Source organism: Parambassis ranga, chromosome 7 (genome assembly GCF_900634625.1).
Source record: "Parambassis ranga chromosome 7, fParRan2.1, whole genome shotgun sequence".
Taxonomy (NCBI): domain Eukaryota; kingdom Metazoa; phylum Chordata; class Actinopteri; family Ambassidae; genus Parambassis; species Parambassis ranga.
Window position 1 is genome coordinate 11,400,858 of NC_041028.1, and position 26,463 is coordinate 11,427,320.

Genomic DNA, 26,463 nt, shown 5'->3' on the forward strand with positions numbered 1-26,463 from the left:
GAATGTACGTATGTAATTGTGAGAGGAACTTCAGAAATGGCTAGTAGGGTAAAATTTTGATCAAAGTACAGTGTCAAGCAGGCTGCTTACTGCAAACACATTTTAAACCACTTGAATTGTTGCATAATGAGCATGCCAAATGACAATCTTGAAGTAAAACTGGAATGTTGCTATTGTTGCTAATATCTACAAACAAGTGCCTTAAAGATGCCTTACACACTCGGTTTGAATCAATATATGAGGACCTTGCCCTGCAAGGTTTTTCAAAACCCACAAACAAGGACACAAACGCTACTGTCTCGTCTATTATCTTGATAAACAGGGATGCACTTCCTAATTTATTATTTACAAAACTAATTAATTCTCTGCTTTTAAGAAATAATACTGTTTCTTATATTTTGTGTCGTAACAGTTTTGTAGTGTGTCACCTAACAACAAATAACACCATATTTCCTACAACAAAAAAGTAGAATGCCTTGATAATACCTGTTGATGTACACACTACTATGCCAAAGGCTAATTAAACAATTTTTTAACAATGATGTAAAAGGCATGCGGAGCTAGAGGTCATTACATGATAATATCCATCGAAAATGCACATGAGTGTTGTTCTGTAGCTGTGGGTCGGTTCTAAACGTTCTGTTTGAACAGGTGATATATTCTTAATCTAAATACTTATTTTCAACCACACCTAGTTCAAAACATTTACAACATTCAATATATACATTTGTACAAGTGAAGGAAAACTGAAAGAAAAATAAATACATCAGCTGACAGGAAATCGTTTGTATCTAAACATACAACTGTAACTAGAAATCTGGCGGTGATATGTCTATTTTGGCTAACATGTGGTGAATTCTGGAAATAAAAATGCCATGTATTGCACAGTTCACCCAAACACAATGTTTCTGCACTTGTCTCTAAAAGTCCAAACCAGAGTGGTATTTATAGACTTTAGACAACATTTGTGCCAACTTGTGATCAATGTTTTTAGTGGAAAAACTGTTAAAGCTCAAATACAAACTGCACAGGAAAGTGCATTAACACACTGACAATGTCCAACACTCAGAATGAAACTTGATTCTCTGCAAAAGCACTGACTAAAATACAATGGCAATCCCTAAGAGCATGATTAAAGACCCTATACACAGGCTGATGCTAGTGATAATATTGGGAAAGCAGTCCCAAGTTTCTTTTCAGTCTTAGTGAACATCACTTTCCATGAATTCCTCCTTGATGGCATGCTTGTTACGCGACACCTTGCAGTCAGGCATGTCGAAACCAAAGTCAGCCCATTCATCTGCTGCTGATCCCATCCCCGATGTCCCAATGACACCAGGCCTGTTGGGGATAGTGATGGTGTGGCGGACATGAAAGTGCACAGCCTCCATGACACGCTGGCGTTGTAGTTCCCCTCCAGCCCCAATGGCTGCCATCGCAGAGGCAGCCATGTTGCTGCTGGAACGGAGCAGCTGCTGGCCATGGTAGTCATGGTGATGAGTTGAGGTGGGCAGCTGTAGCTGTGGGGCGCCTTGCTTCATGTCCTGCAGACCTCGCCAGATGGCAAGACGGGAGTGCTCCGGTATCTTCAGTGCCCCTAAATCCTGGTAAAGGCACACAGTTGAACATTGTAGATATGTGTTAATGTTACATTCTGTATGTATTATTGCTTGCTATTTATTATTTTTAATCTCTTTTTTTCTGTGTTTATGTGCAGGAACAGAATTACCTCCATGGACAGAGTTTGGAGATGATACATGGACTGCAGGCCTTGGGAGGTGAAGTACTCAATGAAGTTCTGACAGCCCAGACTGGTGAGAAAACTGTATGGGGAGAAAGGCAGGGCTGCTTAGATCACAACTACGAAGCTAAAAGTTGCACTAAAATTTAATTAACACTGAAAAAATGGCGACAGTGCTCGAATAAATGTAACTGTCATGTTTAACTTTAGACAGAACTAAAGCACATCATTCTGCCATGTTGCATGCCATGACCTCACTTTGTATTCAAGTTATATGTACTATATGCAGAAAATATACATAAAAACATGCATTTATATTAATGATTCATTAGGCAATTCTTGCTTTGGTGAAGAACCTTTATTATAAATACATGAAATGTTAAAGTTTTGGCAACATACAATGTAACTGGTAAAAGAAGCTAACTGTACAATTTAATTGTCAACACAACAGTTTAGAAAACAAAAAGATGGACAATGTATCAAAAATGTAAAAAAAATTATGTTAGCAACTCTGCTGACTGTATTGACACATTATCTTAGAAAAAAAGATTAAAAAAAAAAATAAAAAAACAGTCTTAAATTAACGTAAACACTTATTTTGAAGAAGGTTTTCTGTGGAGTACTGGAAAAGATGGCTTTATACATAGTGACTTATGTGACATAGTGATTTTAGACCTAAGTATATGACACACAGTTTAGAATTTGTAGGTGGTTAACGAACCCTCTTGAAGCCATAGTGGAGGTCTACAACTCTTGCAGAGTCATTTAGCTTAAAGTCAAACACTGCTTTCCTCCCTATGTTCCATTTTTTGTACTGTGTATAAAACCAGACCCTTATTAGATATCAGAAAACATATGGCTGTCGCAGAGAAAATTATGTTATAGTTATGTTGAAAAGGGAAGATTATATTGTAATTGTTCATTAACCAACTAACCATCACTGTACTTCACAAACTAACTGTGATAAAACAAAAACAACTTATGCTAACATGGCCACAAAAGGTAGCTGGTATCAATATGCGACTAATTTACAGTTACCCCAACAAGTGCATTATATTGTCTGCTGGTTTTATGCATGGCAAATAAGAGGGAGTGTTATTGGAGGGTGAGGTACCTGACAAGGCTGGGGTCAGGGTTATATGGAGGGGGTGGGCTGCAGTGAGAAGCAATATTCTGACTGCTGTGGCCACCGTTCATATCACCATTGGCCTGCATGTGGTGGCTGTTAAGCATGGAACCTAAAGGGAAATGGAAAGGTCATCAATGAAATAATATGTAGGATAATTGTACATTTATTGTAAAGCACAGACAAGTGAATATCATTTTGATTTGAATCACAGATATATGTAATACTCACCCATATGAGCTATGGAGGAGGAGGCAGTGTGGTGTTGCTGGGGCTGCTGGCCCACCAGCTGGTTGACTGAGGCTGGTTTGCCTAGGCCTCCGTGAGGATGCAGTTTGTTCATGTTGGACAGTGGGGAGGAGGGGGATGCGATGTGGCTCCTGATGCAAGGAGAAGAATTGGGATGGATTAGAAAGCGGAGTTTAAAGGTGCACAGGACTCAGATAAGTTTGCTGTCACATTTTCTGTATGTGTGTGTGTGTATTGGAGTGACTCACGGTCTCTGCAGCAGCTGCTGCTGTGTTTGTTGTCTGTAGGAGTCCACCAGCGGCTGAGGCACCAACTCCACCAGCTCCAGGCTGTCTTTAATTTTCATCAGCAGCTCAAAGTTGTCCCGCCCACGAACCTTTACATAAACACAGACACCAAGTCAGGGAGTAACGTCTGGTCAATTCTTTCAATAAAAAGGTACTTCTGTTATGCTGATATACTTAATATTTTCACATAATGCTCATTAACCCACCATTATTCTTTCACTAGCTTATGTAAGGGCGTTAGGGGCACTTACAGGAATATAGTAAATCTCTTCTTCTCCATGCCGCCTCTTCCTCATGTTAATATTTGGACTTGGAATATTTGGTGGACTCTGTTTAAAGTCTGCAAATTAGAAAAACACATACTCAATCAATGGCATTCATCTGGACAACTAACAACCAAACAGTGAAAATGTCATGATACCTAACAGCTTTAAACATGTTACAGATGTGTATCAGTTTATTTTAACTCACTGCGCTTGGCGGCGCCGCCATTTTTGGCCACACTCTCATTCAGGGCCTGCTGTTCCCTAAAGTGGTCCTCATCAGCTTTACGGTCTCGGCCAGGACATGCACATATCCGACCTTCAAACGACCTTCTTCCCAAGACTTGACCACTGCAGAGACAGAAAGTGTATTTATGAAGACTTTATGATGACAGATGAAATGTAGTAATGTTGTTTAGGCAGTGAGCAACTTAAACAAGAAAGGAGAAAGGGGTTGTGTCAAACACAACATAACCAACCACCAGGAGAAACCTTGGCCTTGATCTAGTTCTATCTGGTCCACAGAAAAAAAGCAGCCGAAGCATCAGCTAGATAAGCCGGTCATTCAAAGTGTCTTAATGAGAATATACAATAATAATGAATTGTTGACTCACTCCCTGGTTTCCAAAGTGATGATGATGAGGATGGGTCTCCTGTTCATACCACCCACACAGCTGCTGTTGCACATGAAGTTATACAGTATTGTGGTAAACTCTGTGCCCACCTGAAAACAAAACAAACAAAAAAGAAAACTGATGAAGGAATTAAGTTTTGTCTGTCAAAGAATTTCAGGATCATTCTTGTTCAAGCAATTTCAATCAAAACACCAATTCACCAGCAGAGGGAAGTGTTGCGGTGTACCTTAGTGTAAAGACCGCTGTGCCTTTTGTTACCCTCCTCAGGTGGAATCACAGACAGGATGATTCCTGTGCTTGTTTGGACATGCCTGGCATCTTTATTTATAGATGCCCCCTCTATTTCACTGAAATTGAGTGTTTCTTTGGAATGAAGTTAACTTCAATTGCATCTCTTGTCTTTGGCTTAATGTAGAAAATATTGGAGTAACTGTTCATTTAATGTGATGCCTACAGTTTTGTTTTCTCCTTAAACTTTTGTGTTTACATTTATTTAAAATGAGCCTATCCCTCCTGATAGGAGATGACTGATGTACCAACCTGTGGAGACTCATAGGGTGTAAAAACACTCTGCCGGCCAGTAACAGGATCATCCACATACTGGCAGAGGTTGTTTCCCTCCACTCGGATCAAGTGACTGGCTGGGGCTACTTGACCTGAGGGGAAAATGAAAATAGAAAGGATGTAGGGATGATGATGAGGATGTAGAAAACCATTTTTTAAAAGACCTCCAGACAGTTATATTTATTAATTGTTCAATTGTTTGATTGTACCATCGTTGAACTCGCGTCCTAGTTCGTGGTTGGGGCATCGTTTGACCACTTCTGTGACGTGTTCTGCCTTCTTGTAGACAGGCATGGCCCTGATAATGCTGCCATGTGGAGGCGAGGATGACAGCTTGATCTGGATTGGACATGTTTTGGCAATCTGACAGTAGAGCTTCTTCAGCAAAGGTGAGTACTGTGTAGTAAAAGAACACACACGTTTCAAGTCAGTGGTCTGGACTCATAAAGTTTTTCAGTGAAAAAGTCAAAGAATAGTGGACAAAAATGAAAAACAACATGCTTTGAGCCTTTAAGTCATCTCCACACAGCAGACTGGGTGACAGTGGGATGATATAAGAGTGGGGTGTGACCATGCACAGAATACTACAATTATCACATTAAACTATGACTGAAGAAGAAAGTGTTATAATGAAGAACAGTGTTTGAATAACAGCAGGGAAAATACACAAGAACTGTAAAATAGTCAGCAGTAAATTGTAGTCTTGTGTTGTAAAAGGTAATTACTGTGTTATTAGAACGAATAAGTGATTATTATCCAACAGACTAGATTTGTGGGTAGTAATATAAGAGGCTGCAGATGAGAGAGGAAAAGTGGAAGTTCAAAAGGACAGAGTGAAAAAAATGATCTATGTGAGCATACCAGCTGACCGAGTCTGCAATGATTCCCCAGGTTACACGTATGTGCAATGGCATTGATCTTTCTTTGTTATTCAACTGATCTGCTTTACACTTGGCATCGCTCAGTCATGTGCTGCTAAAAGCTGCTTCCTGTTGCACTTTCTTAATGTTAAGCTGCCCGCAGTCCATAACAAGACAACTGTAGGCATCCAATTTACTCCACAATAATGTATTCAAATATAAACTGACTGCAACTCTTTCACTCATAAGCAAACTAATGGACAATTTACATCTCAACACTCTCACACAGACCATTATAAGACAAATCCTCTACTTGCAACAACAATTAGAGGAGTGATAAGAATAATAATAATAATTTTTTCTGTACAAATCAGTTGAGTTCTTCAGTATAGGATATTGCGCAGTGACAGCAGGAAAAAAACAACATGTGTTTTGACACTGTTACTAACCCATTCACAACACACACACACACACAGAAAACTCTCATACACACGTCCTTTGCCACGAGCACACCCTTTGGGGCAATACCTGTGCAGACTATTACCTTGTCCCACCTAACCTTTCCCAACGAGTCCCAACAGCCCATTCATGAATCATCATGAATAAATAATTTTTTGAGATACAACCAACAGACAAACTTCTGTTGCAATTTCACATGTTGAAAATGTTTTTTTCTGAAGTATGTCGACACAGCATTTAAAGTAATAATAGTCACAAAAAATGATCTATATTTCTTTATTAATTTTACCTGCCATGTTAAAAGCATTTAATTGCTCAGATGACCTCTTGTCTTATACTGTGCATATGACAATAAACCTCTTTAAATCTTAGATGTCTTTGGAAAAAAAGTGCAAAAAATGCCAAATGAAATATATGGCTGCTTAAAAGCTCATCCATCCATCCATCCATCCATCCATCCATCCATCCTTTCATCCATCCATCCATCCGTCCATCCATGCTTCCACATGGTGGACCAGTGGAGGCAGGTCCTAACAGGTTCCTGGAGACAAGGTGATAATTGCCAGACCATCATCCATACACACAAGCAGCAGCTTGCCCACAGCAAATTTGCTTACCAAATATCAAATACGTTTATGCACATTCACACAGGCACACATAGCAGACAAACAGTATGCATGCCGTACATGTTCACACAGTCTAACCTGGCTTCTGTAGAGTCTATAATTATGCAGGAATTCCAATCCAATCGATAAATAATAATAATTACAGAATGTCTCTTATTCTTTGGTCGGTGCTGTTGGTCTCTAAACGACTTTGAGAACATGAAAAAAGATGAAATGAGCTTATAAAATTTAAACATTTTAGTTAAACACTATTGACCTACAGGACTCACATTCTGTTTTTATTATTCTTTACCAGTTGATCGAATAGCACCAGCACACTCCATGAAGATTAAATGTTCAGACACACCTGGATTGATAGCATCCCAGTCTAGAACATTTTACTGACAAGCGTTGACACTGGATAATGTGCACTGTACACTGTACAGGCATGAGATCAATCAGGTATCAGTTCTGAAGGCTGTTTTCTTTGAGGGCTTCATACTGAGTGACAATGACCCCTTAGACTTTCAGAGCACACTGATCTGAATGAAAGTAATATAATAATTTAATTAGACATATCAGGACCCAGATTTGTGTGGAAAAGTATTTCTTCATGTTATTTTTCTTCAGAATTGAAGGAAGACCAATGTGATGGCTGTGATGATGCATGGTGAAAGAAAGGGAAGGATGCATTGTGGGGGACATGTTGGAACCTGTGTCCTAACGGAGAGGGGCTAATAGCTGGGAAGAGCAGCTTCTGACAAGCTGCTGTGCAGTGCATGCTCAAGCCTGCATCCCCAGCGCATCACACCCCCTCCCACTCCTGAATCATACTGTATACGCACACACACACAGACTAAAGTCTAAGTGTATGGAAAGAGGTCTTATTATTTGACAATGCTGAGGTGTTAGATCTCACTTCCAGCCATGGTGACGCTTTCTTCATCCAAGCCAAGGAATCATTTTCAAGGGGCAAGAGAGCGGCAGGGTTTCAGAGCTATTATCACTAATACATAATGTCTTGACTAGACAAGAGGGGATTACCAGACTAGCTTAACGTGGGTTGGGATGGATTTAACTTGATGTGGAAACATTATGATGAGAATAAGGTTCTCTTCTCTTCTCTTCTCTTCTCTTCTCTTCTCTTCTCTTCTCTTCTCTTCTCTTCTCTTCTCTTCTCTTCTCTTCTCTTCTCTTCTCTTCTCTTCTCTTCTCTTCTCTTCTCTTCTCTTCTCTTCTCTTCTCTTCTCTTCTGCCAATCATGCAGATGACCACTTGAAAAGGTGGGACTTTATGGTAAATGCTTGACGCAATCAGCAGCAATACCTTTCTGGAAATCTCCCACAGCGATACATGCCATCCACTCTAAGTGGGAGGCAAGAGGGTGGGGAAGTGGACAGCTAGGTAACTAATTATAGTCGATATGCCCCTATGGCATTTGGCATTCCCCACTGCCTGAGGCCACAAAGAATCAGTAAGAAACATAGAGACAGTTTACTGCACTCAGACAAAGTGACTCAGTCTGGTCCACATAGTCAACCCTTTTTTCCAAGCAAGTTCAAACCTGGGACTTTTACTGAATCTGGCAAAAACACAGACCTATATATTCATGCACATTAGTCTCACGCAAAAACCTGTTTCCATTAGCAGAGACATATTTCCTATTTCTCATTGACCTTACTCTCTTTTCTTCTCAAAATCAATTCATCTGAGCAAAAAGAAAAATGGTTTGCAGAAGAACTTCTGTACAGAGAAGTCCAGTAAAATGTTCCAGATCATGCATTGTCATACTGTGATATTTTATAGATGAAACATTTCTATAGATACTATACAGTCTAATAACACTTAAATACATGTTCTTCTTTGCCAATCTTATAATCAGGTATGCAAGATAAAACAAAGCATTACAGTAAACTCCATAAAAGCCACCAGCAATCACCGCCTCTCTCTCATCCTAATCCCTTCTGTTTAATGGCAACAGAGGCATCTGAATAATCACAGGGTTCATCATACTCCTTTCACTGCTGTCTCATCATCTGCATCTTAAGTCGTGTGCCAGTCAAACACTCCTTTGTTTCTTTTTTCATTGCTATGACTTGAATTGTTCAAGTACATGTTTTCAGTTCATAAAACAGGGATACAAAAAAGCCAACTAAAAGTGTTTATTTTGATATAAAGTGAAATAATCTGTTGGCAAACTGTATTTAGGTAGTATCAGGCTGGATTAATTTGAAGTTGCAAGGACATCAGGGAGAACAATGGATGTATGAATGGCTTAGTAATGTTATATTAAGCCAAGCAGGTTTCTGTAATTTCATTTAATCTTCATTTTTGTCCATGTTTTCTTTAGTTTTCTTATGAATGTAGTTTTGCTGTGCAAAGTGAATGGAAGTGAGACAGAGGAGATGATAGATATATTTTAGGAGTGGACAAGGGGGAAACTTTAGGCGCCAGAGGTGACAGTCATGAGTGTGCTAAGACCAGAGGAAGAAAGAGACAGAAAAGAAAAGCAGCCGGTCAAAGAAAACACCACTCTAATGTCCAGAGGGGGATCTTCTTACATCACTGAGGGCTGAGTAAAGGAGCTCACCACGCATTGTTACTTCAGGGCAAACACAGCCGCTGAGGATCTCAGTCTATCACACAGAGACACTAACAGGGGTGAATGCACACACACACACAAAGTGAAGGAAGTGCAGTTTATCTCCTGCCTCTCTTGTTTCTGGGAGGTCAACTGTTTGACAGTCAGAGGTGACACCTTTCTAGCGGGAGACTTCTCAACAGGTCGTGACAAATTGCAGCTCCCATTTCACCTGTCTCTCACCACCATCACCATCAAAACACAGTGTGTTGTATTCTTCTTCTGTAAAAACCCATTTTTCAGCTAACCCATGTCATTTGTTTTTTGTTTTTTAATTGTGTGTATTTTAGTTACAATATAGAAACAGGACATCAGCTACATTGTCCTGTTGCAAACTTCTTCTCAACATATGGACACCAAGAGTTCCAAAAGCCAACCATTGCGGTATCATAAAGCTACACATTAAGACTTACTAAAATGTCTATATGATCATTTGATGGAACAGTTTCTACATTTTCACTACACTACGTAAATTGTAATAATTAATAGCCTCTAAACTTTGAATACCCTGTAACTATAACATCAATTCTAAAAGACTAAATACTGAATACAAAGGCTCACAGCACAAAATGTTCCAAAAGAGTTGTCAGACTTTGTTGCATTCAACACACACACATCACACAGATTTAACTGAACAAGATCAGTAGAAGACAAGGTGAATCGCACTACTTTCACTTGCACATGGCATGCCTGCACATGTGTGGGCTTGAATGACTGTGTAAGTCTTTGTGTGCATGTTTATGTCTGTTCAAGGTTACCTCGAAAGACCAGTCAGCAAGAAAGAGAGGATGAAATAGAAATACACTCCCATGCACAAACACACAGCGCACGGTGAAGTGACAAAAGTATGTGTACTCACGGTCCATGTTGCAGACTTGGCAGTGCTGGACTGCTGGAAGGACACCTGGAAGGCGTGTGGCCCAGGGTAGTCGGTGTTTGAAGGAATGGCCGGGGCCGGCGACAGGCCCTCAAAGGTGGAGTTGGGCTGTGAGTAGGGCGAGGGGGTGGGCACGGCTGATGAAGAGGCGTTCTCGGAACTGTAGGGGCTGGCGGACGTCGCACGGCTCCCCAAACTCTCCATGCTGCTGCTCAGCAAGTTGTACTGGGACTGGGGAGAAATGAAGAGAATGAGGAGTCAAACAGGGTGGGAGGAGAGACGCAGAGGGAGGACACAGGTAGCGGTGCCTGAGAGACAGGAGCTTGGAGGTTTTAACAGAGGTCGGATTACACTTGGAAGGCAGAGCTGTGGCTATCATGCCTGTTTAAGTGTGGTAAGTGTGTGGGTGCACGTGTAACTGTCTCTTCTGTGATCATGGACATGATTTGTGTGACTTACACATAGAAACAAACTACCATCAAAAGTGCTCGGACACAAAGTGTCTGTGTGAGTGAATGAGTACACCATGAATGGCAGTTGCACTAAGGTCCCCACAGCAGCTTCCTTGGGGCTATGTGAGACAAGTTGTAAAACACAAGCATAATCTCTGCTCTGCCTAATTGCCTGACGTTCCCTTTGAAGAGTGAAGATTTGATGCACTGAGGTCTGCTTGGTGACAGTCAAATATTTTCTTTTGGCCCCATATATAGTTGCACATAAACTCAAAACAACAGCAGAAAGAATGTTTATGGCAGCACTGCTTAAACTATTTTAAAAGAAATGACAGAAATCACAAGCAGCTAATAACTAAAGTCCGCCTTCTGCAATTTAACCTCAAACAGTTAACTTTTTTCAATATCAGTGAGTCCAACATCCAACTAGTGACACCAGTTGATTCATACTGAACAAGACAAAGTGATAAATATGAATAATTACCCAAACAGACAACAGAACGTATCTTGATTATTCATATAAAATATATATTCCCAGATTAGCCACTGCATCACACACACAGGTAAAATAATCCCAACGAGCAGACAAAAACAAAGTCTTTACCTTCTTTTTTACGTAGTACATCCTCTACTGCATGGATCTCATTTGTGAAATCTTCAGTCAAAAGTCCAAACAGAGTAAAGCAAAGAGAGTGAAGGACCATATCCTACACACAGGGTTCAGGCAAGGTGTGCATCAGTGGACACACAAACAAGCTCACACACAGACACATGTACTGCCAGGACCGGGAAAAAAAGGTGAGGACGGACTGGTGTGGAGAGAGAGAAACGATAGACTGAGACGAGGGAAGAGAAGCAGAGAGGGAAAGAGGGATGGGAACCCAAAAAATGGTACGACATTCTAATTATGGCATGCCCGGACATAGACGGCAATCCCGGGGTGCATGTACACACATGCTCCAAAACACCTTGTGAAGGCCTACACTAAGTAAACACTGTCTGGTCTGAGAGAGAGAGAGAGAGAGAGAGAGAGAGAGAGAGGAAGAACAAGAGTTCAAGGGTCGCATCCCCCTGTCTCTGAGTATTGTATATCAATACAACATAAAAATACAGTTGAGACTGAACTTCTTAAAAACAGAGACTCTTCAATACTTGTAAAAAATCGCTATATAAATACAATTGACTTCACTTTGAAAACCTTTAAATAAATAATTATCACGGGATGGAAAGCCACATCCCACCACCATCCAGTCTTGGTTCTTATTTCAAAAAGTATATGTACAGGGGTCAACAGCAAGATAAAATAGTTTTTTGATCCCATCAGAAATGTGCCTTGATTTACACATATAATGTTAAAAAATAATATCAAGTTGCATTTTAGGTGGTCACACACAACTTGTCAATTGCTATTGTCAACAGTTCATATTTCTTTCTGAAATAAGGTCCTGCGCTAAAAGCAGCAGGACTTAGGTGATTCTTCACCTGACCACGCTTCAGAAGGTGATGTTCATTATTTTCAACCTGAAACAATACACAGCCTTTCCTCTGACACTGCTTTGAGTTCATAACCTCAGATGCAGACAAGAAACAGACACAGAGATGAAGAAAGTTACACAAGCAATATGTAAACCTCATGTGTTTCTATGACATGGTTCAGCAGTTGAAAGCAAAGGTCGATGTCCCTGGACAGTAAAGCACTGTGTGTAGCTCAAATGAGGATGCACACGTGTGGGTGTTGGGATCCATACATACATAAACTAAGGTTTAAACAGCATGGCACATTATATGGAATACAGCTCAGGTCCGAAAATATATCACAACATTTGATTACTTTCTACATGTTATTATGTGGCTATAGTATGTGATGAGATAACAATATGTTCACCCTCTTCATTCTGACCTCCCTTATATATATATATATATATATATATATATATATATATATATATATATATATATATATATATATATATATATGACATTAAATCCTCCCCTTTAAGAGTTATTCAACAGTACTTTACGGGTATAAGAGGAGCCCAGGTGTATGTGTTAACAGTTAAAAAACACTGACACACACACACACGCATTCACAGGTGTGCCTGGTCTTAATACCTAAACTCAGTCCGTAACAAGTTGAAACAGAACTAAAATCTCCACTGCCACTGTGTGAGTAATGGTGTGTGTGTGTGTGTGTGTGTGTGTGTGTGTGTGTGTGTGTGTGTGTGTGTGTGTGTGTGTGTGTAATTGTTTACACTTCCTCTCCCAGCAGCATCTGATGTCCCCTACGGCCAGCCATCCTAGTTGCTGCCACTCAAAGCCAAGCTTTAAAGACTCAAAACATTTAGAAATGCAGATAAGCCAGCCACAGCAACCTTTACTTGTCAAGATAAGTGAAACATAATAGGCTGCCGATAAAGAGAGCATCACTCTTCTAATGACCTGTTTTTACAGCCACGTATTACAACAAGGTGTGTAATATTAAACAGCAAGGCTACTGCTGCTGCTGGAATAGCATGGAAAGAGCATGACCAAGATCAAAGTTGGTGTGTATAAATGAATGGCATTATGTGAAAAGTAGAGCATGTCTAAACAACGCCAGCTATGTTAAATAGAGGTGAAGATGAGGGGAGGTAAAATGTGCTGTGATGTGTAAGAAGGATGCCCCCTGTTGGGAAAGTGCAGGTATAGAGTACCATTCATTTACCTATAGAGTCTGTATTGAATTCATTCAGCCACATATGAATAAGTAAAACAGAGCTCTCAACCAGTGCCATCATTTTATACAGATTTTCTCATTTATCTGCTTAATTATCACCAAATTGGAAACACTGAACTCAGAATTCACAGTGCAACGAAATAATACAGCATTTTCTCCTGTGACACACATTTCAAATAAAGAAAAGTACAGAACATAAACAAAACTCTTGTTCACTTACCACATCACACAGCATCTTAGTTTTCCTTGAAATAATGTTAAAAAGTGTTCCTATGATGTCTTTAGGGCTCTGCTGTGGTCAAGTGTGACCATAATAGTAAAGGCCTCCACTGCCAGGTGACCAGGGCATGATGGAGGATGCAGCTTCTGTTCTCCTTCACCTGTTTCCCTTGCTAACTGGGCCTTCTCTACTTTCTTGCATCTAACAACAAACCCTCGCTCCGCCTCCTTTTTTTCTGTCATGACTATTCATTAACCACAAAGGCAGGCCCAGGCTTGCCCACTTAAAGATTACATTAGACCAATATTCCAGATCAGAAGGGGAAGAAATCATAGGTGTGGTTGGAACTGACGTCTCATTTCATATTTGAAAGACACGGATGCAGGTGAACAAGTGTGAAAGGTGTGTCTGTGGTCATGCACACGCTGTCAATTATTAAGTAAGAAAAGATGCAATTAACCCTATATTTCTATAATTATAAAACAACATTATTTCTGCGGTGTGTGCACACACCAACAAACATATGTTCCAGCTTGTTAATGCACACACAGACACACCCCAACCTACAGATGGCTCTACAGTGGTGCAGCATGGGGTCCTGCCTTGGTATCTAATGAGCCCTCTCCCAACCCTCTCATACACACAGACTACCCCACACACAGTCCCTGTGGGCTGCTCAGCAGGGAGCTGGAGAGAGGGAAAGAACTGCAAAGGAGAGGGAAACTAGGAGGGAATCTCCTCAGCACTGGAGGGAAAATGTAAAAAAAAACAATGTGGAAAGAAAAAACCCTGAATATGAGTGTGTGTGTGCACGTTCATAAATACACTGACCTGGTGACTGATAGCCGATAACCCTCCAGATAAAGAAGGTATACTGAAAATAAAAAATAATGCACAAAATGGGCTGGCGTTCCTACCATTACATTGTCGTTCATGTCTCTCATGTTGTAGATGTCCATGGAGACCCGGTGGTTCCCTGGGGTGCTGGTAGAAGGCACTGGGTGTTCACCTGGCTGGCTGCTTGGCGGGAGCTCAAAATAAGTGCTGTCTGGCTCCCTGAGGACACACATTACCACGGGCACAAGTTAATCCAAGATGGATGGAGTTTTCTACACAGAAGATGTTTTTTCGTTTTAAATGTCTGTTTTATAGAACAATGAGTTTTGTCCACTGTAAAAAGCAAAACGAAACCTTAATCATTTCCACAAACAAAAAATATAATCTGTATTTAATATTTCTAAGCTGATAAGCATCACATGCATGCAGATTAAAGGCAGAAATGTGTCCATTTTTGTTATTTGATTATGTCTGCACAAATTGGATTTAAAGTTATTCAGCAAAACCAGACTATACTGCTTTTAAAACGTTATTAAAATAATATTAAAACCCCAAATGTATTTTGAAACAAGTGTCCTGCTTTTTATTTTTAAATGATTTCTTAGATGATAACAGATTAATATCTGATGTGTTTCACTTTTCTAATGAAACCTTTATGTAATGTGGAAGATATGATGGAAAGTATCAGTCATCAGCAGGTGTTGTTGACACTCACAGGGAGCTCCACAGGTGCTCAAAGGTGCCTCCTTCTTCAGTGACAGTGGACTGGGACATCTTAGAGGATAGGTAGTCTGGTGACGGGCAGATCACTCTGCAGTGCACAGACATACACATGCACACACTTTATGAACAAAACACCTTGTATTATTTTTTCATGTAAACATTTTAAATGAACCACAACAGACCGTTAAACAAGTTAAAATATTACAAACCTAGAATCCACAGTTCATACATGATCATTTTAGCAATGTTGGAAAAGAAGAGGAAGACACACACATTCATCCAGGTGTGATCACACTAATGTAGTCCCAGTGAGGTGGCAGCGTGTCAGGGGGCCTGAGCGTGCCCAGACCTGCCAGGCTCATCACCGGGGAAGCTTCTCCTCAAAGTCTGAACATCTCATCTTCCGCCTCTGTAAATAATAACGCCTGCACTACAAGTCCAATATCCGAGCAGATGACATGGAGTCACCAGCAGCAAACAGCGAGTGTACACCGCTGGCAGCACTTTCTTATAAGCGCGTTATTTAACTTCTGCTTCTTATTTAAGCAACTGACTGCAACTCCATCGACTGCCAGAAAAATCTGTGTGTGTTAACATGAACGTCTGAAATGGAAAACACATACTTTCCAAGAGTAGCCTACATCCGGGTATTTCTCTGAGTCGAGTTAAAATATGTCGAAAAAAAATCCGTGTTTGTTTTTTTCCTCGTTAAAACAACTTTAATCTGAACCCAGAGGGACTGCAGACCTACCGCGCTGGCTGATGAGGGGATGTCTTGAGCTTCCATTGATTTTCCGGTTTGTTATGCTGCCGATTGCGTTCAACACTAAATCATATCGTTAAGACATTTATTAAGGGCCTGCTCACAGCTGCGCACCTCGCAGCGGCGTCCCATCGCCTTAGTAACCCCTCTGCGCAAGAAAACTGTGACAAAGGTGCAACAAACACACATAATCCCAAAGCTTAATGTCACTTTAGGGTTTTAAACTGCACATTTGTGCAGAGTGATAGTGGAGCTCCGTGTGTGTCCCTATCATTGTAACCTTATCTCCCTCATGGTCTTTTTACTTTGGTCTGAATTGATTAAAGATACGCAGCACAGTAAACATCAAGTGATGTCACGGCTGCTGTTTTTTCTTTTCTTTCCACTGATTGATTATCAGGCTTCCGCGGATTTAAGATATGATAAGACTTTTACGCACAGCATGAGCATATGATTTCAGACTTCGTAGCTCTGCAGCTGTGTGGCTGCAGGTTCCCGCTGTTCCTGTGGCGTCTGCCGCCGCAGAAACCAGGTACCATTCTCTTCCCCTGGAGCCGTCCCATCAGACCCCAGACCAGCTCGTATGTTTGCTCAGGGGATCTGACGACGTGTCGCTGTAGGACGCGCACCAGAAAAGACTCGGCCTCTGTGCTTTTAGAGCAGCTTAATTGGGATTCCACCTGGACACTGTCACCTTTTCACTTAACCCGTGCCACTGGGAAGAAACCTGCACTTATTATTTAACTTATACGGGCTATATCCACAGCAAACACAAGCCTGCTGGTTAGGCTATCCGAACAATACGTTTTTTCCTCAATGAGGAATATATTAATAATATAATTAGACACAGCGTAAAAAACCCACATTTGTTTTTGGCCCTCAAAAACCCAGCACTGCAGCAACACGTTAAAAATAGACCTACTGTAGATACATAGGTAAAGATATAAGACAGATGTATCAGTTAATTGATCATTTAAAGATCAGTCGGAGAGCTGAGCGTTAGAACTGATTACACCGGAATAAACCCTGCGCAATGGCACTGGCCTGTTTATCAATGTATCGGGCTGCAGAGATAGAAACCTGTGTTAACAAGCACGGCCTCTGCTGGTTCTTTGCTTTAATGCTTTACCTTTAAATGTGACATTTTGCTTCTGTGATGTTCACCTGTCCTTTATTTTGTGTCTCCACTCCTGGGTTACAGCACCCATGACAACACACAATGTTTTCCTCAGGGCCATTTTAGCTTATAGGCGAGAACATAAGCTGACTTAAAGTGAGAAGAAATTCATTTTACAACATATGTTACATTCATCAGGCGCAATTATAATATAAAACATTCACGCTGGTGTCGTTGTGGAAGGAATATATGCGTGTTACTGGTTATTGAAGTGTTTAAATAAATACAGATAAATCAACGTATTTTTTGTTTTGTACATTATTCGGCGTTTTATTATTTCATAAATAAAAGAACGAAACTATTTTTATAACAGCTTTTCGATATTCAATCGACTAAAGGCCGGGGCCTAGACGATTTGATAAAAAATATCAATGAAGGCTACATGTCGACATTATACTTTGCATTTGTATCAACAGGGATTGTTTGAAAGGCCATTTTTCTATATAAAAATTAATTCTAATAGAACATCACGTCTAAAATCTGTGGACTACAATGTCCTGTGGACAAAATGAATTTCCCAGCATTAGGACATTTTCAGTATAAATTTCAACCATTTGACAATCAAAACAGTGGTTTGGGCTTCCTTGCCTGGACAATAAGTTCATTTAAAACGTAACTTATCACATTATGTAAAAGAAATTGCTGATAAGACTGATGGGCCTCTAAATTCCTGAAAAATACATTATATTAGGCAATTTTATCTCCAAATACATTATTAAACATACATAGACATCGCCTACCTGAAGATTTTTCTTATTCCAATCCACACACCCAGGAACTATGTTGCGCAGAGCACCTGTCTTTTTATTATCGAACATGCCAAGAGACTGACCCTCCATAAAAATAGCAACAAGAGAAAAGAGAAACTGGAAAAAAACGACCAGATAACAGTGGCTGAAGATTATTGACTTTTCGGAGAATCAAAATTAATCGCGAGGAAACAGGGGAAACTGATTTGCATGCTCTTCAGAGAAGTGTGAGACTTGCTGACAGAGACCGAGGAGGAGGTGAAGCGTTTTTTTGCGCTGGGAGAAGCAGGGAGGCGGTAGCGCGGTTTGGCCGCACACAAGCGGGAAACCTTTTTTTCAGCTCACCAAAGCAAAAATGTGGGGGATTTAAAAACTAATGAATCTGTTTTAGACTATTAGACTTGTTTGTATGTGAATAGGCTACATATAATAGGTTACATAAAAAAAATTAAAAGTGGTTTTAGTTGGTGGAATGTCAAAATCATGTATTGCTAATATATGCTAAAACAAATAAAAAAAAACAATCCAAGCTGCATAACTGATAAACATATTGATGCTAGGGAATATAGGTTTACGTACATTTGATACACAACTACATTTTGATAAACAAGCAGGGAAAAAACAAAAAACAAAAATCTACTACATTTCCCAGACGGCTAAGCTCTGCAGCTGGATGCTGATTGGATAGGAAGCGCGTGTTGTCATCCTTTCTTACTAACAAACCTGTTAGATCAACAGTGTAGCCCGCAGGCAGTCATGTGGAGAAAGAAACTTTTTTGAATGGGCTATCCCACACTTTGTGTCCCTCACTGAATCGATAAACCAGCACAGTGGTCTGTAGAAGTAAGTGTTGGCGTTTATTGTGCATATTCTGATGGTTATCAGCTGCTAGCGTGATATGCTAGCGTTTAGCTAGTCCAATGAGAGGTAGCAGTTTACTTTGTACGTACTGTTGGATTCTTTTTTATTGTGGGTCATATGTATTGATACAAAGAATGCGCAAAGGATGAATGTTTTGACTTGTTGTTTTGTCGCTTTATTTTTCTACTTGCTTCTTGGAGAGTCGGTCAGTCAGGCTAACTAATGTTAGCTACACGTAGCTCCTTACAGCGACGTTTTATTCTGAAACTCACTAAATCAGCTTTTGTGCAGTTACGTATCTTCCTCCTGTCGCAATACGTCCTGATGTAACGGTAGAAATGTTTTGATGATCCATGTATTAAGAAGAACTTCAATGTAAAGCGTAGGATTTGTGAACTTCTGTCGCCATCACGTGTTCAAATTTGGAAACTACATCTGTTTAGAAAACTAGCTAATCTCATGCGTCTGATTATTTAAATGAATTGATTGATATTGATATATTAATGATAGCTAAATATTCCCCACGTGTAGGAACCGCTAAAAGCGTAAGATGAATTTTTCGGAGGTCTTCAAACAATCGAACCAACTTTGTAAACTTTCCCCGGATGGAAAGTATTTGGTGAGTTGTATTTTTTTAGTGATATACTGCAGGAACGATAAGTAATTCCTTATTGTTAAGTTTCCAGCTAAAAAGTCCTTTCTGCTTTTCTGTCGGACTGTACTTTGCAGGCTACCTGTGTGCAGTACAGGCTGGTTGTACGAGATGTAAGCACCTTGCAGATCTTGCAGCTCTACACCTGCTTGGACCAAATATCCCACATGGACTGGTCCTCTGACTCTCTCTTTATTCTCTGTGCTATGTACAAGAGAGGACTGGTTCAGGTAGGTTATGGCAAGGGGTCAGCAATGTGGTTAAATGTTATTGTATTTTGGAATTTTGCCTTGAATGATAAATTGATGATAAATGATTTTATTTGCCAGTTACTAATAATGATAATCTGCCATACTCCCAGATTTTGTAATCATACGCTAACGTATTTCACTTCACTGGAGTGATTTGTTTTTAGTTTGAGTACACCTCAAATATGTCTGTTCTATATTATTAATAAAATTGTGTCTATACTATACACAGTTCACAATATTGCGATCAGATCAGATCAAGCATGTTATACAATGATGCACACTAGAAATCTGAGACCCGGAGGCGGCTTTTTCAAATGAAATTCACAAGTATATAGTAATTGTTTAAAGAGTTACAGTTAAAATTCTGGTAAATTCCTTGTCATGTAATGACTTAAGAACCATGTTATACATGAAAATGTCCTGCTTTATAAATACATTTAATATCTTTTAAGTTGGGAGTTTACTGTAAAGAAAGCAGCTTACCTTTGAAGAGGTATCCAGCGCCAGTCTTTCATGGTTTCTGGTGTTGAAGTGTTTCTTACTATCTGAAATGAAGTTGATGAAGGTACCGGGTGTGAACGATGTCATCAGGATTGCTGTTGTCCTGTCTCTGTCTTTCCTCTCTGTCTTTTTCTTCAGGTGTGGTCTCTTGAACAGCCAGACTGGCACTGTAAGATAGATGAGGGCTCAATCGGACTAGTCTCCTCACGCTGGAGTCCAGACGGACGTCACATTCTCAACACCACTGAGTTCCATGTAAGTGTGAAGTTGGTTTGTGCATGTGTGCGTGCATTCATGCACATGGAGTGTGTTTATACATATGCTTGTCTGGTTTCAACTGTTGCTGGCTGGCAAGTAAGGGGGTCCTGAAAATAGCCAGACACCAGAGCCTTTCTTGACTACCCCTGCAACCCCCCCACCTGCTGCATGTATTCAGCGTGATTTCATAGCTCTCCTCCTGTTAGCATCCTGTCATACATGGGTCTCAAGTACCTCTGGAGCATGGGGGGAATGTGTATGTGCCCTTCTGATGTAGGTCTGGTATTTTCTTTGGCAGCAAGTCTTTTTAATGATGTTCTATGGCTCATAAAAAAATAGTGGTAATAAACTTAATAACAGTGAATAATATCAGCTCATTTTGAATTTGATGACAGCAATGCCTTTTGAAAAAAGTTTTGCCAAGGAAAAATGTTTGGTTAAGTTTTGCAGGGCTAAAAAACATCTTACAACTAAATAGGTTAATTGGAAGCAATCAGCAACATAACTAAGAACAAAATGTGTTTTTAAAAAGTCAAGATAAAGAAGATCATTCTGTGAGCGGGTAACTAGTTTAACAATTTCAGAACCATATTTTCAGCAGCTGAACTCCTAAATCAAACGAGACTGGGGAAAAAAAAAATCAACATTTCATAAATTATGAATTTCATAAATTAATTTAAATTAATAGGCATGTGCATGTCCTAAGACATAAGCAGTACTGTGTAAACATGTAATGTAAAGATTTTTAAAATATGATATTAATGACAAGCAGCACACTGCCCGGCAGCAATGATCATATCATCCATATTTATGGATAGTATTTTGTTAATGACCTGAACTTAAAGAATTCAGTAGTAATCAAAATCAATTGTTTGTAGTTTATCTGATTGCTAAAATCAGCTCAGGACAGTCAGAAGATGCTGAGGGAAGTTAATGTAAGTCTGCAAAACTATACCCAGACTAATAAAGATGTCTTTAGTTGTGTGCCTCCCAGTTCCTGTTTTATATTCACTCCACAGTAAGAATGTGTTTTAATGGGTGAGAAGATATAGCAGCCAGCTATCCTCAGACCATGTGGGATATGACGGAGGCATCGTGGTCCGTCATGCTGAACCTGACTCCAGGAATCATTTGACAGGTGTTGTGGTCCAGTGCACAACTGTGTCTGGTCTGGGGAAGGGTGCAGGGAGTGCAAGTGTCTGTGGTATGACCGCTTTGTGTCTGTCTGCATCTTCTAAAAAAAAGTAAGAGGATAGAAAAGAATGCAGTTTCCTTCCCTAATGAGGTACGGGATCTGTATGTAGCAGTACTGCTTATGTCTTAGGACATGCACATCGATTAACAGTCATGTGTTTGAGCACATGTATGAACAATTTTAACTGATCAGTATCACTACAATGTGTTTTTATAGCAAAGTGGTGCTCGGGCCTTTTTTGAGAGCTTACCCAGAAAAAGTAAGTTTCTTACTCATTTTGGGCTTGGAAAAAAATACTAATGATTAATTGTTTGCCGATACATAAAATAATCGGCAAATTAACTTTCAATACGTTTTCCTCAGAATAACTGCTGTCTTCCTTCTGATCCATATATATTGTGATGGCTGTGAGGTTATATTATACTCAGTTTAAGTACAAACCCTGCAGATGCTACGAAAACAGAGATGGCATGATTCTTTTATGATTGTCATAGCCAGAATTTTAAAGCGATTTATTTGTGTATTTTTTTATAGTTTGTCAGTGATGGGGAGCTTTTCATTGTTGCCTATTCCACAACATCTCTCACAGTTTGTTGCAAAAGTAATTTAACAGACAAAAATTTGTTATGGCATTGCCAAGGAGCCCATTGAACTTACCTTCACCCCAGCCTAAGATTTCATTAAGGCTGTGCCAGGCGGGAGTTCGTGTCAGGCTTAAATTTCAGCCCTTCTCATAAACAGCCAGCTATATTAACTTGTTTAGGGACAGCTGCCTGTGGTGTGGATCATGCATCTGTGTGTGTGTTTGTCTGCCTATGTGTTAGTAAATCTGCTTAGTTGGCAGTGTGTCTGACTGTCTTTGTTTTTAAAATATTTTTAGCCAAAACCAGGTACACAATAAATCATTAGCTCAAAAATGACATTGTGACAGAAAGAAACATGCTAGCAGGTTTCAGTGACAGCAGAGAGCACCACTATTCCAGACACAATACTGTGATTGCAGTTCAGGGCATCAAGGTATGTCTGTTTTCGCAGAAGTTTAACAGCTGTCATAGGTTTAATAGTATAGTGTATCGTGAGACTCCATGCAAGTCGTATTTGAATTCCAATCATTTATCTCAGGACCTCACAAAATGCCACTCACACATCCACATTATTCCATCTTTACCAGCTGAGGGGTGATGAACTGGGGGTGGAAAAACTCCAGCCAAGGACAATGCTGAGCTTGACTTCTCTAATGGTTTTTACATTGTTGGGATCAGATTAGCAGTAGCGTTCTTGGCTGGTACAGCTGAAGCCTTGCTAACGTGTAGAATTGTTGGCAACAATGCTACTGGACTCAACTGTAAATGCAGGCAGCTGATGCACCACAGTATGGGACAATGCAGGCTGCAAGGGGCTCCAGTTCCTTGGTAGAATCATGAGGCTGTAACAGGAGAAATAGGCTATATTGGTTTGAGATAGCTGCCTATGAGGAATGCTTACAGTCTAATCCTCTGCTGACAGATAGGCCTATATACCATCAAATGCACTTGCCCATTCTCTTGCACTCTCCTAGGCGTGCAATGAGAGTGGTTGATGGATAGGTTAGGATTCCAAGTTTCTGTCAGTAACTGTTGCTTACAACAGATTGGTGTTACATATTATACATATTGCCCAGAGGCTGTCCTGTTGGGGAAATTCCCTAATTCTGTGGGGGTTTTTTCTCATTTTGAATACTTGGGGATACATACTAACCGGGTATAGGATGACAAATTAGCCATATTTGGCAGCACATTCAGAAAGTCCTGTCATAACATGTTATTATCTTAATTACACTCACAAATGACTTCTCAGCTGCCATAACATTTTGTGAAACAGTATTTTCATTTGCACAGTACCACTCTATGTATGAAATATTGTGTGCCACTTATTACTAGTAGTAATTTTCCTGCATGGTGTTATCACAACAAAACAAAAACAAAATGGCTCTACTTGTCTTTAATATTAATACTACTGGTAGTTATCATTATAGTTAGGCTAACCAAAGCACTGTGACATCCAGCTCTGATGGATCAACAGCAGCTGCAGTAGTAGTAGAGTTTTGCCATTTCACACCACCCTCAAACCTCAAGGCCCCATCTCCAAGCTGCTGCTCACCTTTGGTGGAGATACTTCATCTAAAGGGTAGCTTACCAGCTTAGGATCTGGTTGCGTAGCACCCCACATAGAGAAGCATTTCCCACCTATTTTCCTCATGTTACCCTTCCTCTACCCAGTTTAAAGTTACACTGCCTTCAGGGGTCTTGATCTCCCTGCATCCCCTATGTGTTGGGTTCAAGGCATCTAAGAAGTGTAAGTTTGTTTGTGTTTGAGCAGTGTGGATATTGGTTGCCATGGCACCATTTCTGAGGGGATGTCCAGGAAGTGTTTAAGGAAGGGTTATTACAGGACCCACACAGCTGGATATCTTAACCAAACAGGAGGACCGACACTTCAGCCCAGTTAGGTGACAGACTTTGCCTAGTTCAAATGTCTGTCTGGACACTTTGATGAAAGCTTGTCCCTCCAGTAGTATAGCTCTGCACATTCTCAAATACAGCACGAAGAGTAAGCTAATATTTTTTTTTCTGTCAGAGATATCTATTTTTGTTAGTCTCTACAGAATACCCAGCTTTGTTGGTGTTAAACTGCAACTGCAAGCTGGAGCTGTGTGATACTGGGTAAAGCTGGGTGATAATTCACTAAAAAAGTCTTTTAAGACAAGTAATTAGGGCTACATGTGCAACAAAACAGAGTACTACTAGTAAGGCCATAAAGGATTAACCTAGACAGGCAGCAGGAGAACAAACCAAAGAGTTTGTGTTCTAATGTCCATCTGGTGTTCCTTGAAGGGCTAAATATTATGCTGTAGGTTGGATCAAAATATGCTTCACTCTTGGCCGAGTGCCACCTGCGTTTGTTGACATGAATCTTGGTTGCTTAAGTGCAACTTGTAAGTATTTGAGTGACTGCTGTCAAAACTGAGTATTAACACATGTGGTCTCTGTTATGCCGACTTGTGGTCAGATAGCTATTCTTTGGCTCTGCATCTCATTTGTGTGAATGCACACGACTTGCTGGCTACACAACGTGCTGTTAATTTGTCACACTTGTATCTAACATGTCTAACATTTCATCTTGGCTTCTAAATAAACTGATCCTGTTTTTGAGTGTGTTGAGAAGTTGTTTTGTGCAGGTTATTTTTTATGTGCTTACATTAGAGTAATGAAGTAAATCAGTACAATCAGCACAGAGAAACCCTTTGTAACTTAACCCCTATTTTCTGGTATCAAGTTGAAAATTAGCCTATATTGTTAAAAAAATAAATGTTTTTATGTACCACATAGGGAAAATGTTTTGAAGTAAAGTATGTTGGTTTGCAACATAGCCAGGTTACAAGTGAGCCACTTTTATGATCCTGCTAACTCTGACTTTAGGCTTAACAGACCTTGCTAGCCCACTAATCTTGTTTTGAGGCACACCCTCCCCTTATTTTTTTACTTTTAAATTCACCGTTTCTTTTCCTTCTTTTCCCTGTTGCCTGGACAGCTGAGAATTACGGTCTGGTCCCTTTGCACCAAAGCTGTGTCTTACATCAAGTACCCTAAAGCATGTCAGAAGGGTGAGTATAAGAATAATATGATGAGTGTATTTGTACCGCTGGAGTACCTGAGGACACAGCCGTCCGTTTGAGTGGCTTGGCGTGCCCCATGAATCACATGCCGTTCTTTACCTTGTGGCACAACCCAGGGTATGTGTCCAAACTATGGTCCCTGTCTGCTGACAGCTGTGTGCCTCTTCAGTAAATGGGGCATGCTCTTCATAACAGGCCTGTCAACAACTTGTGGAAAAATGATTGTCTATGACTCTTCCCATTTTCCACATGCAATACTATGCCCCTCTGTGACCCGTGTAGCTTCAGAGCTGTCATATAAATAATATGGCCATGATAGCTGCATACCGCAGACTTGATGGTGCCAAAAAATAGGGCTCAGCGATGTGGGGTGAATAACTTGAATATATGAATGGCCTCTTAACATGCATTTAGAACCGGATATTCAGTCATAACAAAAGTTGTGACATTGTGAAATTAAATAAAGCAATAATCATAAGAAAACTATGTACAAGGAAAACAGTGTGATGCCCAATTTAAAGATCTCTCTGCCATCATTTTTCACTCGCAGGTCTAGATTTCAGCAGGGATGGGTGTTACATGGCCCTGGCTGAACGGCGTGACTGTAAAGACTATGTTAGTATATTTGTGTGTGATGACTGGCATTTACTAAGGGTAAGTTGGATATTATTACATTTTGCTGTATTTTCATAACCATATAAATTCATTGTAAGCAGTAATAAATAAAACTACTAGGCTAGATAAATCAGTTGCAAATACACTTATTGACCAAAACTTGATGACCACACCTTCCTAATATGCAGTTGCATGCAATTTTAGGCTAAAAAGCATAGCCTGTCTTAGGTTATCTGGCATCAAGAGTGTTCCTGTAAGTTCTTGTAAAGTGGAGCCACCTCAGGTCAGATTCATTGTTGCAGCACATCCCATAGATGCTTGATCGCTTTGAGATCTGAGGAATTTAGAGGTCACGGGTAGACCTTAAGCTCTTCGTATTCTTCAAGCCATTCCTTAACAATGAGTGGAGTGTGGCAATGTTCTGCTGAAAGAGATCCCTGCCAATTTCATGAAGGGTTTACCTAGTTTAATTTAACCACTTATGGTCTAACAATGATTTGAGTTGGTGGCACATCTATGTGAATACATATA

At 40.1% G+C, this 26,463-nt stretch overlaps 2 protein-coding genes across 4 annotated transcripts in view; one reads left to right on the plus strand and one right to left on the minus strand.

Moving 5' to 3' along the window:
* On the minus strand, positions 1 to 20,352 carry tp73 (tumor protein p73). Of its 3 annotated transcripts, none has more exons than XM_028409260.1 (14): positions 20,192 to 20,352; positions 15,248 to 15,343; positions 14,613 to 14,751; positions 10,290 to 10,538; positions 5,075 to 5,261; positions 4,842 to 4,957; positions 4,281 to 4,390; positions 3,875 to 4,017; positions 3,655 to 3,743; positions 3,365 to 3,492; positions 3,099 to 3,247; positions 2,856 to 2,979; positions 1,730 to 1,823; positions 1 to 1,604 (listed from the first exon to the last, which is right to left on the minus strand). In XM_028409260.1, the coding sequence occupies exons 1-14, from the start codon at positions 20,221 to 20,223 to the stop codon at positions 1,203 to 1,205; spliced, it is 2,058 nt and encodes a 685-aa protein (XP_028265061.1). In that variant the 5' UTR covers positions 20,224 to 20,352; the 3' UTR covers positions 1 to 1,202. The 3 variants fall into 3 exon arrangements, with proteins under 3 accessions (XP_028265061.1, XP_028265062.1, XP_028265063.1); XM_028409261.1 differs by lacking the exon at positions 20,192 to 20,352 and adding an exon at positions 16,007 to 16,057; XM_028409262.1 differs by lacking the exons at positions 14,613 to 14,751; positions 15,248 to 15,343; positions 20,192 to 20,352 and adding an exon at positions 11,364 to 11,599.
* Positions 18,655 to 26,463, plus strand: part of wrap73 (WD repeat containing, antisense to TP73) — a 10,850-nt gene continuing 3,041 nt past the window's right edge. Inside the window, exons 1-6 of the mRNA XM_028409263.1 lie at positions 18,655 to 18,787; positions 19,337 to 19,424; positions 19,535 to 19,687; positions 20,348 to 20,464; positions 25,233 to 25,305; positions 25,868 to 25,971. Of these exons, the coding sequence (XP_028265064.1) occupies positions 19,356 to 19,424; positions 19,535 to 19,687; positions 20,348 to 20,464; positions 25,233 to 25,305; positions 25,868 to 25,971 (516 nt within the window). The 5' untranslated portion in view covers positions 18,655 to 18,787; positions 19,337 to 19,355. The remainder of the gene's footprint in view (positions 18,788 to 19,336; positions 19,425 to 19,534; positions 19,688 to 20,347; positions 20,465 to 25,232; positions 25,306 to 25,867; positions 25,972 to 26,463) is intronic.

Bases quoted from the DNA above. Each gene is read 5' to 3' on its own strand.
- tp73 (XM_028409260.1), bottom strand. From the start codon at position 20,223: ATGAAAGACTGGCGCTGGATACCTCTTCAAAG. The intron at 15,344-20,191 runs GTAAGCTGCTTT...TGTGCACTGCAG, and splicing joins CGCTGGATACCTCTTCAAAG to AGTGATCTGCCCGTCACCAG. The intron at 1,605-1,729 runs GTAATTCTGTTC...TGCCTTTACCAG, and splicing joins TCCAAACTCTGTCCATGGAG to GATTTAGGGGCACTGAAGAT.